The 11849-nt window shown below is 50.0% G+C and overlaps 1 protein-coding gene across 1 annotated transcript; it reads right to left on the minus strand.

Annotated features, from left to right (window-relative positions):
- Positions 1-3782: 3782 nt before the first annotated feature.
- On the minus strand, positions 3783-5115 carry HOXB1 (homeobox B1). Its single transcript, XM_061175754.1, has 2 exons — positions 4548-5115; positions 3783-4111 (listed from the first exon to the last, which is right to left on the minus strand). The coding sequence occupies exons 1-2, from the start codon at positions 5113-5115 to the stop codon at positions 3783-3785; spliced, it is 897 nt and encodes a 298-aa protein (XP_061031737.1).
- Positions 5116-11849: the final 6734 nt, after the last annotated feature.

Consider the following 11849-nt stretch of genomic DNA (forward strand, 5'->3'; position numbering starts at 1 on the left):
ATGCAGGAGACACGGGTTCGAGCCCTGGTCTGGGAAGATCCCACATGCCGCGGAGCGGCTGGGCCCGTGAGCCACAACTGCTGAGCCTGCGCGTCTGGAGCCTGTGCTCCGCAACAAGAGAGGCCGCGACAGTGAGGGGCCCGCGCACCGTGATGAGGAGTGGCCCCCCACTTGCCACAAGTAGAGAAAGCCCTCCCACAGAAACGAAGACCCAACACAGCCAAAAATAAATAAATAAATAAATTTTTAAAAAAAAAAAAAAAAAAAAAAAGTAAGAAGAACTTTAGGGTTTTTAAAATCTCTTTTCCTTGTCTCTCTTGTCCTGGAGATCAAAGGACCTCACGTTGGGAGAACAAATGCTGAAGAAGAAAGCAAATGAAAGAGGAAAAGTTCACACTTGGGGCTGAGAAACAGATGGTGCAGAGTGTTGGGTGGAGTGGAGGCTACGTGGTGGAGGAGGGGCCGGGAGATACTCCTCAGAAACCTTGACAAACTTTCAACCTGAGAAGAATTCTCCCCCCCATAAAGAATCAATGGGGGGAAAAAATCTCTATTTTAAGATTTTTATTTTCAAAATAGGAGACTTTTTGGAGATTTGGTAAATGGAGGTGTTGGAGTGGAGGGCTTTAAATCTTGCAGAAAATGTACTTTCAGATCTTCTGGGAAATATAATTCCCTTTGCCCCCTCAAGGGCTGTGAAAAACCCACCTATCTGAAAGGCACGGTGGAGTCTATGACGGAAGCAGTTTGTCATCTATTCTGGAAAGTTTAACAATGTGTTTTTGTTTGTTTGTTTGTTTGTTTTTACCAACCTCTCCTTTGTCATTTATGATAGGAAAATACAGTGACCTTTTGTTTCTGCAAATAAATGCTTTCCGTGTAGACCAGTCTGAGGCCTCAGATAAGTGGGATTTTAGGAGAGCACAAAGTGGGGAAGGGGTTAGGATCAAAGGAGATGGGGGGGCTCAGATGTATTGCAGATTCTTCTGAGCCTGCCCCTCTGTTAACAGAGAATTGATTTGCCCTTCATCCCTCCCTGGGGGAATCTGGTAGTTCCTTCTGCTGTGGCCAAAAACCAAAGAGACCAGCCTCCCCCAGGACCTGTCAGCCCCAGTCTGAGGCCCAGCTTCACCATCCTTGGGGTCCTGCTCTAACCAAAGCTCCTTCCTCTTCCCTGATTTTCTGCCCACTGGTCCAAAGGTTGCAGGATCCAGAAATATCCCAACCAGAAGGCTCTACCAGCTTACACTGAATGGCTCCAAGCAAGAGTTTTGTTTCCACAGACACTGCTCTGTCCCCTCTGTCAAGGTGACCCCCTTGGGAAAGCCAACCTTGGTGGCAATTTTAATTAAATGCAGAAAAGCAGTTAATAGATTTTTTTTTTTTTTTTTTTTAAGACAGAGGGCAAGGCATCAAGCTCTGGGAAAGCTGACCTTCCTCTTGCAACACACTTCTCTTCCTCTCCAGCTGGGCTGTGCCATTATTGATAACTTGGCCTCTCCTAAAATAGCACCAATTTCATTAGGAAGCAAACGCTCGGCTTTTCTTGCATACACTCCTAGTCCTCTTGGCTCCTTGTCTACCTTTGAAAGGTCGAGAATTCAGTAGATGGGGTGGGTAAGACGCCCCTCTTGGTCCTGCTGCCCGACCCCACCTGTCTTGACTCCAGGGTACCGGGGGTCCCCGGAATCAATAAACCGGTCGGGAGCGCGCAGGCCCGCGTCCTCTGGACGGCACTGCAGGGCGAGAGCGCTGGCGGTTAGGCGGCCGTCGCGGCGCTGCCGGAGCCAGGCCCGCCTCCGCCTCCCCCAGCCTCCGCCGACCAAAGGGTTGTCAGTGGGACCCGCCAGGAGACAATAGCTGCCCCCGCGGGCGCGCCGTCGGCTTTTTTGGAAAGCCCGGGGGCGCTTCGAGGTAAAAAGGTCAGCGCGGGACTGGGGTTTACCTCGGCCTCCGTCTCCCACCCCAGGCCCTCGGGACTCCAACCTGCCGCTCCCCGCCGCAGCCCTCCCTTCTCCGCCTCCCCCTCGGCCCTTTCGCCTCGCCTCCCCTACTGTCCAGCGCCGGAGACCCGGGAGTCACCGGGAGCCGGGTGGATGGCACTTCGGAGGCGGGCGGCTGCGGCCAGAGTCCCTCAGCCTCGCCGGCTCCCGAGCCCCGACGTCCCGGGTGGGTGGAAGGGCGCCAGGCTGGGAGCGGGAGTGGAGGGGTAACCTGTGTGCCAATCTGAAGTTTGTCGGGGGACCTGTCCTCTGACTTTCTCTGAGCAAGAATTGGCGGGGAGGGGGACGATGCACAGCCTCCACAGCAAATATTAATATTTACCGAGGCACACTCTATGCCAGGCCTCGCTCTGGACGTGGGGGACGCAGAAGTGAGAAGGGCCAGTGGGCCCTTTGCCTTCCCGCGAACTTCCTCCTCTTTTCACACCCTTTTCTGTTCTCTCCAAACAGATCCGTTTTTCTTCTTTCCTGTTTTCCTTTCAGGACCCTCTCTGAACTGTATCCTCCCCACCACCCTTTCCCTCCAGGTCTTCCCACATTCCTCCAATGACCTGAGGTCTGACGGCTGTCAGATCTGGAAACCTAGGGCCCTGTTCTGCTTAGGCCCCACCCAGTAAGTCCTTCTCTTTATCCAGCCGAGCTCTTAAAGCTCAGCTCCTTCCCGCCCAACCAGCCTGCACCTACTCTTTCCTCATCTCTCCCCCAGGGCTCTTGGAGAGAGCCTCCTTTTCCCCTAGGTGGAGGAGCAGAAGAGGCGGAAGAGGGGAAAACACAGACTTTATTGAAATGAGGTAGTTGGAGGTACAGAGAGAACCCGATTGCTTGGGGCTCAGGTTTCCAGAAAGAGTGGTGCCTCCACTGTCTCCAAGGTTCAGAGACATGCTTGGTGCTGGTAGGAGCTCTCCCTGCACCTGGGCCTCCCTGGGCTGCGCCAGGGGTCAGGGTGGAGATGAGGAGGAGGGTCCTGGCTTTTCCAGGAGGCAATAAATAGGGGAGGAACTAGTGGGGGCGTGCCTGCGCCTTCCTGGTAGAGGCTTGCTGGGGTCCAGCCTCAAACAAAATTCCAGAAGTCTCCAAAGTACCAAGTTCCAAAACACTTTGGTAGCTTAGAGATGAGGTCGCTGGTGGGAGGGGAGGCAGGTCTCAGAAAACAACCTCTGGAGGCTGCTAGTGCAATACAAATGTGCCAGGAGGGGGTTAATAGGCTTAGATGGGGGGGGGGGTGCTTTTTGGTCTGTCACAAGGCAGCTGGTGCTATTGTAAGGTCTGTGGCGACTAGAAAGATTAAGCATTGGTAATATGCCTGCACCCAAACACCTCCCACACAAGAAACCTCAAGGCCTTCTCTCTGTCCTGGGTCTAGAAGGGGGAGTTAGGATAAGAGTGCATGAGGAGAGTCCTCGAAGCTCAAAGGCACTGGACTGAACAAATCGAAGTTGGAAGGGAAAGGAGAATCCAAGAGGCTGGGACTTGCTCCCACTCCGCCCACGTGCTGATCCCCAGATTAAAGGCAGAGGGAAGCCCTTCCCTTTACTCTTGACAGGTTGGGTGTCTCCCATGCCTCTGGTCCTCCTGTAGGGTCCCCAGCCATCAGCACCTTGCCCAGACCAGAGAAAAGGGGTCCCCCATTCCTCCCAAAAGCAGCTCTAAACTGGCGCCCCAGTCTTGGTGAGGATCGCCTGAGTAGTAAAGCCGAGGCCCAGGGTTAGGGAGAGCAGAGGAGAGGGCTGGACGGCGGCGCTCTGGTGCTGGGGAGCCCCGTGGGTTGCGAGGTTTAGTTCAGGAGGTGACGGAGCTGGGCGAAGCTTCCGGGGAGGTGCACGTGGACTGGTCGGAGGCGTCTCCAGCCGCCTCCTTGGGACAGCCTGAAGGGGCTGGGGGCACCCGGCCTCCCTCCCGCTCGCGCTTCTTCTGCTTCATGCGCCGGTTCTGGAACCAAATCTTGACCTGCGTCTCGTTGAGCTCCAGGGTGGCGGCGATCTCCACCCTCCGGGCCCGGCTCAGGTACTTGTTGAAATGGAACTCCTTCTCCAGCTCGGTCAGCTGCCGCGTGGTGAAGTTGGTGCGGAGGCCACCGGGCGCGCCCAGGCCCAGCTCGGACACCTTCGCTAGGGGCGGGGCGAGAGAAAGGCCACGTCAGTTCTCTCACCTCTTTCTCCTTCCCCTCCCCTCCCCCCTGGCCAGCTCTGCACCCCCATTCACTATGCTGTCCCGCTTCAGCTCTCGAAGCACCAAGCACCCCTCCAGGTGATCTGGATCAGCCTCCCCACGCTCCCATCCCCCATCCCTCCGCAGGACAGCGGGTCCTGGGCCTGAGCTGGGCACACAGATCCGGAAGTGCGGGTATGTGTGGAGACTTACTCTTAATGGGAACCGGGCACTCTCTGGGTGGGGAGACCCCACCTGACCTGAGACCGGGCAGAGTGCTCTTACCTGCCTCTACCCGGCGGCGCAGAGACAGGAACCCAGCCCAGGACACCTCAGTGCAGAAGCAGCAGAGCCGCTCTGAGCCCCAGAGAGGGGGTGGCCACGTCTGAGCCCTACCTGTCTTGGGTGGGTTCCTCTTAACCTTCATCCAGTCGAAGGTCCGGGCTGTGGGGAGGCTGGTTTCTGACGGGCAGGGCGATTCCTTGGCCTCGGAGAGGAGCTCAGCATAGGCCGGTGCAAAGTTCCCTGTCTGCTCGTTCCCGTAAGGGGGCTGCGGCGGAGGGTACGGCCCCGGGCCCGTTCCAGCGGTTCCATAGCCGTCGGACAAGGCCCCTAGCTGGGCCCCATAGCTTGAAGGATGAAAATAGCCTCCATCTCCTTCCGGCTGGCCCAGAGGGTAGTACTGAGAAGGCCCGTAGCTGGGGCTGCAGGCAGCCGGGGCGTACCCCGAGGTCGCGGAGCTGGGGAAGGGCACCCCTAACGCCGAGGGCGGGTGCTGGGCCGGATAGCCTGAGTTCTGCTGGAGCGCGGGGCTGGGCAGCCCCCCACCATAGCGGGTCTCGCCTGCATAGCTGTCAACAGAGGGAGCCGAGCTGGGGGGGAAAGAGGTAGGGGCGCTGTAGGCGCTGGGTGCCCGGTTACAGAGTGGGTACTCTAAGAAGGAGTTCATCCTATTATAGTCCATGCGTCGAGGCCGCAGGAGGGTCGGCCCGTTTGGGGGAGACACCCTCTTGCCCTACAACCTTTCCGCAGTATGTCACAGCGCCGAAGCTTGCATCCATGGCCTAACCCAGCTTGCCTGGGCCAGGGCTCCCCCAGGAAGGGGGTAGGGAGTGGGGGTGGAGGGGCGCATGTGATCTCTCCCAGACCAATGGGCGAAGCGGGCCAGAGTTTGGCAGCCCCAGCGCCCATCCATCACCCCCTGAGCATTAGCATGACAAAGACACTTCAATCACCCGCAGCCCATCCATCTGAGGGCGACGTGGAAGCGTCAAAAACATCTTTCTTCAAAGACTTTTGGAAAGAAGGGACCAGAGGGAGAGGGGGGAAAAGTTAGAGGAATATTCAGGACTTTCCTCCCCTCCCAACCCCCAAGGCCTTCAATAGGCTTCTAGGTTATTAGATTTGGACAAATTCAACCCAGCTGCCCTTCATTCTTCCCACCCCCCACCCAAAGGAGCCTGCCCCCCTCACCAAGTCTGTAGACCAGGAGATGGGGAATCCAGCCTCCTTTGCCCAGAACTCCCACTCTGAGTTTCTTTCTCCCAATTTGGGGTGATGGGCTAGGACAGCCAAGTGAGGTATGTTATTTTGGGCCAAATGGATGACTGTGAAGGAAGAGGGTGCAAAAACACCTAAGGGTGTGAGGCAGGGCCCAGAATCTAGAGGAAGAATTAAGTGAGGGGTGGGAAACTGGCATATCAAGGAGCAAAACAAGATGATAGAAATGTGGAGAGGAGGATGAGAAATGCCCCATTCCTCTCTCCATCTCTCCACATAAGCACTCTCTCCTCATTCACACATGCATTTCTCTCCCTCGGCTTCTTTTTATATTCTCTCTGTCTCAATCCATCTCTCTGTTCGTCCATCTCTCTCCATATTTATATTCGTTCCCTACCTATCCATCAACTCATTTCTCTGGATGTATTTATCCTCTCTCTAGCCATCCATAGCTGTAGCTGGCTCACTCACTCAGACTCAGATAACTCCCTGTATCTCTCCAGAGAGCCACAATGAGCACAGAGCTAGGTAATGTTTACTTACAGGTGAAGAGGAGGGAATTTTTATTCTCTTTCTGAAGTGTTTAAAACTAGTGTAGTGCATTCTGCTGGTTCCTTCCTACCCCACAGCACACACTCCCAAATCCGAAGCCTCAAATCCATAAATTCAATGCCAATTACATCTTAAAGATGACTCAAATTTCTGATGACTTTCTAGAATAGGTCAAAGGAGTTTGCTTAGAGAATGGGAGTTTCAGGCTCAGGAGCAGAGTCTCACCCCTTTCTGCTCCATGTGTCTGTTGGGTTAGGGTTGGGGGAGGGGAGGAGAACAGGAAGTGGCTCCTTCACTCTATTCAGACAGGAATGGAACTGGAAGGGAAGCTCTTAGGTAGAGCCCATTGATTCTCCTCCTCCAGACTCCGAGGACAAGAGCTTGGCGCAATCTAACACCCACGCTCATTTGTAACCTGTCAGGGTGTCTGCCTGGCCGGAGGCCTGGGGCCAGGGCTAGGGCAAGTCCAGGAGGGCAAGAGTTCAGGGGAGGATCTCTGTAAACAATTGAGCTGAGGAGAGGAAGGGGAAGCAGGTGGGACAGGTCCAGAGGGGACCCTCAAAACTTCTCAGGTTTCCCTACCCCAAAAAGGGTAGGGTGAGTACTCATCCCTCTGCAAGGAGGCCCTAAGTTGTCTCTCAGTCACTGTGTCGCTCCCTCTTTCTGTTTCCCGGTCCCCTCATTTTGCCTGTCCTCTCCTACTTTCTGTCTCTATCACCAGAATCACACTGCCTTTCTCTTTTCTTAATAACTGTGAGCCTTGCTTAGCCCTCAGCTATGAAAGAGCTTAGAGCATTTCACAGGATCCCTGCCCCCCCTCCCTCCTCACGTGTACTCTGCTTCAGACCCTGCTTCAGAGCAGGACAAGTTGGGGGGAGGGGACCAGCTGGCAACTCCTTTAAGAGAGATGCAATGGGGGAGGGTGAGAGAATGTTCAGTGCAAAGGGATGAGGGCGGACAAAGGAAAGGAGAATTGAGGTGGGGGGCGGGGGCGGCCTGCAGAGGGACTGAAGAGAAAAGGAGTGTTGAGGTGAGAACAAGATTTCTTTCTATTTCCCCTTTTGGGTTTGTAGATGCTCCCAACAGTTTCCTCTCACTTTAAGATGTTCTCCACAGAGGCATTTGGAGAAGAGGGAAGTAGGGAACCAGGGTTTCTCTTCAAACCCCAAATCTGAACTAGGTCTATATCTGACCTGGCTGTCCTGCTTCTGGGAGACTTGAGACTCTACTTTCCACCTTTCCCTCAACCCAGGGAGACCCTCCTCACCTCATCCCTCGCCCTCCTAATTAAGGGAACAATTTGAGGTCTAAAGGGGGAAGTAAACTCCAAATCAGTTTAATAAAAGAGTAGAAATCATTCTGGGAATTGGGGAAATGCAGTCTCCCTAGTAACAGCTGAAGTCACCAATAGTCTATTATAAAGACTAGAAGGAAGGGGGTGGAGAAAATGTGCCTTAAGTTATATTATCAAGTGCAGTGGTTGCTTTGGTCTTAGCTCTCCCAATTCATTCTGCTCTCCAATTCATCCCTGAGCCTTGCTACCTTCTCTTGTGTAGCAGAAAGATGAAAACTTTTCAGATTTCCTGGTGGCTTTCCCAGCCCCAGCAGAAAGGACTGGGAGAAAAAGCAACATGGGTCCTTAGGTTCCCAAGTCTCTTCCTCCTTAAAAGAAACTCCACTGGCCTCTGGCCTGAGGAGAAACCCTATGGAGCCTGGATTCCTTGCTAAGCCCATAGCTGAGTGCAACACAAAACAAACAAACAAACAGTGTAATCCACATCTGGAGTAACCTATGGCCTATAGGATTATCTGGTTGACCAAATTAAAGTCACCAGAGATGGTCTGGGTAGACCCAACACCAAAGTGAAATATAGTTGATTTCCTCTTTTCTATAATCTATTTAGACATATAGGAGAGCAAGGAAAACACAGGCATGTTTAGTACTGAAATGATCTTTGAGAGATACTGATGCCTGTACCACTAAGGCAGGAAGACCATTCTAATCAGAATGGGGAAGTGTTAGAAGTTTGCACCTAATTCTGGCCTTTTCTATGGAGGAAGCTGCTTTAGCTGGGGGTTGGCAGGAGCAATCTAACAGTTCTTTCATTAGGCCCTTAAGTGCCTCTCTGCCTGCTCTCCCCAGCCCAGATCTTGAAGACCAAAGTCCAAGATCAAAGATTGGAACTTAAGAATTTAAAAGATATTCAGGGTTATAATTATTTTCTCCATAAGAAATGGTTTCTTGTTGCTGTTTTGGGGGAGGATGCAATCTGAATTCAGTGCTGTTTGTTTTACTACAAGCTCATTAAAATGTCACAAATCTGGTTGAGAACCATAGGCTATGGGTGGTGTATAATGTACTGGGAAGACTATTAGTTTTGGGGCCAGAATACTTGGGTTCAAATCCTTGCTTGGCCATTTCTTAGCATTATGATCCTGGACAAGTTTCCTGGTTTCTCTGAATCTCAGCCTCAGAGAAGAAGAATGGGTTTAATATTGCTTACTTCACTGCATTGTTAGTAGGATTAAAGCAAACAAGAAAATATAAACCATAGAGAACTCTATAAGTGTATGATATTGACATTACATGCACATTCTGAAATAGTATGAGTCAGTCTTCAGTTTTTTAATATAACTAGCATATTAAAATATGGAAATATGTGATAGGAAAATAGCACATGTGCTATATGTTTATGTAACATATCACCATATACTGTACAATATGTACTTTATCATATGCAAATTTCATTGAGAATTCAGAAGGCTGGCTCCATTTAGGCAAAGGATTTTCTTCTAAACTGAAGAGTTTTTTGGAAAAGTAAAGCCTAATATTGTATAATCTATAACAAATCCAAATGATTAAAACTGCAGCAGAAAGATTTGAGGTTGGGTATGAGCAAGAACTTCCTGACCTTCCAAATTTTGGAGAAAAGTTTTCTAGATGTTTTCTCTCTTCCCTTGAAGGGTTTAGCTTAGAAACTGTCCTTCCCAAGGTAAGGGTTGAACCTGACTTCTGTGATGTCAGAATAGGATGTAAACTTTCACCTGGAGGGAAAAGTAAGAGAGTCAGGATCTTTCTAAAAGGAAAGATTAGAGAAACATGAAGAATTGAAATAACTTTCTACTTAATTGGGTCTATCCAGGTATGGTGGTTGCGGCCAAAATACCCGCGGTGGAGAACTTACTGAACACCCATCAAGCTGAGTTTGTATCCGAATGACTGTCCAGACTGTGATTTTTCTGTGGTGGTTGGGAATTAGAGAAGGTTTTAGGAAGGCACTTTTACTGTTGACTCTGTCTTCAGAGGAGGAAGCAGTTTGTTGGATCTCCTTCAGGCACCAAATATCTGCCTCACCACTGAGTGTGGAGAGGGATGGGGGTGGGGGAGCAGGAGGGCAGAGCTGGGCTGGAGAGGTCAGTGGAGGATTTGGGCCACACCAGACATAGCAGGTGAAGGGAATGATGCAGGGCCCGAGAGTCTCCTTTCTGCAAACTGAGGACATGTACTTGATAGACCATATTTCAGGAAGATGTACAGTGGGGCCAGCGAGTCTTTGTCAGAAACTTGGAGGAAAGGTGGGCAGGGGGTTCAGCAGAGCTCTTTAGGGGTACCCAGAATTTGTACCTATGCTCTGATACCCTAGCAACCAGATAAAACCTGACTACAGGGGACTTTTAAAGTCTAGTACACTGGGAATTCCCTGGAGGCCCAGTGGTTAGGACTCCATGCTTCCGCTACAGAGGGCAGGGGTTCGATCCCTGGTCCTGGTCCGGAAACTAAGATCCCACATGCCTCGTGGAGTGACCTAAATAAATAAATAAACATTTTTAAAAATAAATAAAGTCTAATACACCATGGCAAAGAAGTTTGGTGCCTCTTTTTGTATAAAATGTCCTACTCTTTTTCAAACAAGAGTAAACATAACCAAATGTTGGGGAAGGTGGCAGAGAATGAAAGCCAGAGGAAAACTTGGCTAGGACACTTTTTTTGTTTTGTTTTGTTTTCATTTATTTTTTTTTAATTAACTGTTTTTAAAAAGAAAAGTTTAATTAAAGTCCAAGTTTAGTTCAGAAACAATGTTCATCAGGCAATAAATTAAGCACCCTGTATAGTGGACCAGAAATTCTATTTCTCTGCTGCCTTTACAGGAGTAGCACCACAAAGGTGAAACTGGCAGCATGTAATGCTCGAGTACTTGGTTCACATCTTGCTGAGTGTCGTGTCCCCCGTGCCCAGCTCAGGGCACGTAGTGGATGCTCATTAAACACCAAGGGGAAGTGACTCTGGGGTCTTGATGGAGGAGTGAGAGTCAGCCTGCAGGATCCCGAGACTTAAAAGGGCCGACCCTTGAAATAAAGAACACTGTCTAGCTACAGATGGTTCAGAGCTCCCTGTATGATGCTTATTCTCTTTTAGCCCATCAAAATTTGCATTCTTGGTCCTCCTGCTGTGGGAAAATCCAGCATCGCTGAAGTGTTGTCCAAATACTACAAACTGCATCACATTAAATTGAAGGATGTCATTTCTGAAGCCATAGCAAAACTGGTAACACTTTTAACTACTTTATTGGGAATTTTTATATTTTTAGGACACTTCTTAATACTCATATTCATTGAATACCTGGTACCTGGCACACAGCACTACAACCAATTACATGCTTGTTGAAAAGATTTCTCTCCCTGCTTTTAAATAGTGATTGGGGCATGATTGTTTGTGTAAAGATACAAATTGAAATTTGTTAAAATGGCTGTACCAGATACTTGGGAGGTGGGTTATCATCAAACATCAAGAGTCACCACCTCCATTTAAAAGCACATGACACCAGCCATAATAAATATTTGATACATTGTTTGTGAAGACTAATGAATATACTTTTGGCATATATTGATGCAGAGAACATTAGAGGCATTTAGTTCTTCCATTTATTTTATAGTTAGAGAAACTGAGGTCCGGAAAGGGGAAGGGATTTACCCTGGCATAAGTTTAAAAAAAAAATTTTAATGACTCATGGTTATCATGATTGCAAATAATTCCTCAATCTAACGGTCTTTTGCTTTCACCATAATATTAATGGGCCATTCTTCTTAAAAGAATGACTCACCAAGAGCAGGGCAGACTGACCAGCAGCTTTCAGTACTGCACTGAAGCCTTCCCACTCCAACCACAGCCAGTTTATAACCAGTCTGTGCTACATACCACTCAAGAGGAGTCCTGCCCCATCAGGATAGGATAAGTGAGTACAGCCACCTGGCACTGCCCTCTAACCTGCCATCACTGGGGGGTCTGCTGCCTTATCTGGGAAACCATCCTCTTCTCCTTCCTTCTCCATAGCCAGGCTGGAAAACTCAGGTTAAAGAGGATGACCCTAGAGATGAAACAAAGAAAAGGAGCTAATTTGGAACACAGGCATCCTGAATCCTGGCCCCTTATGAATCCTAAATTGCCAGGCATTCCTTTGAATTTAAAATTGGTTGGGATAGAAAAGAGGAGTCATTTCCTTTTGGAAATACCTTGCCTCTTTGTTCTGCTCTGGTGGCATCAGAGATGGTGAGTTACGTGAAACATGGGACAGAAGAAAGAGAGAGAGGCTGTGTGTTGCCTGTAAAAAGAGTTCTAACTCCTCTCTAATTAATAATCAATAAAGG

This window comes from Eubalaena glacialis, chromosome 19, assembly GCF_028564815.1.
Source record: "Eubalaena glacialis isolate mEubGla1 chromosome 19, mEubGla1.1.hap2.+ XY, whole genome shotgun sequence".
Lineage (NCBI taxonomy): Eukaryota > Metazoa > Chordata > Mammalia > Artiodactyla > Balaenidae > Eubalaena > Eubalaena glacialis.

Bases quoted from the DNA above. Each gene is read 5' to 3' on its own strand.
- HOXB1 (XM_061175754.1), bottom strand. From the start codon at position 5,115: ATGGACTATAATAGGATGAACTCCTTCTTAGAGTACCCACTCTGTAAC. The intron at 4,112-4,547 runs GTAGGGCTCAGA...CCCCGCCCCTAG, and splicing joins GAGGAACCCACCCAAGACAG to CGAAGGTGTCCGAGCTGGGC.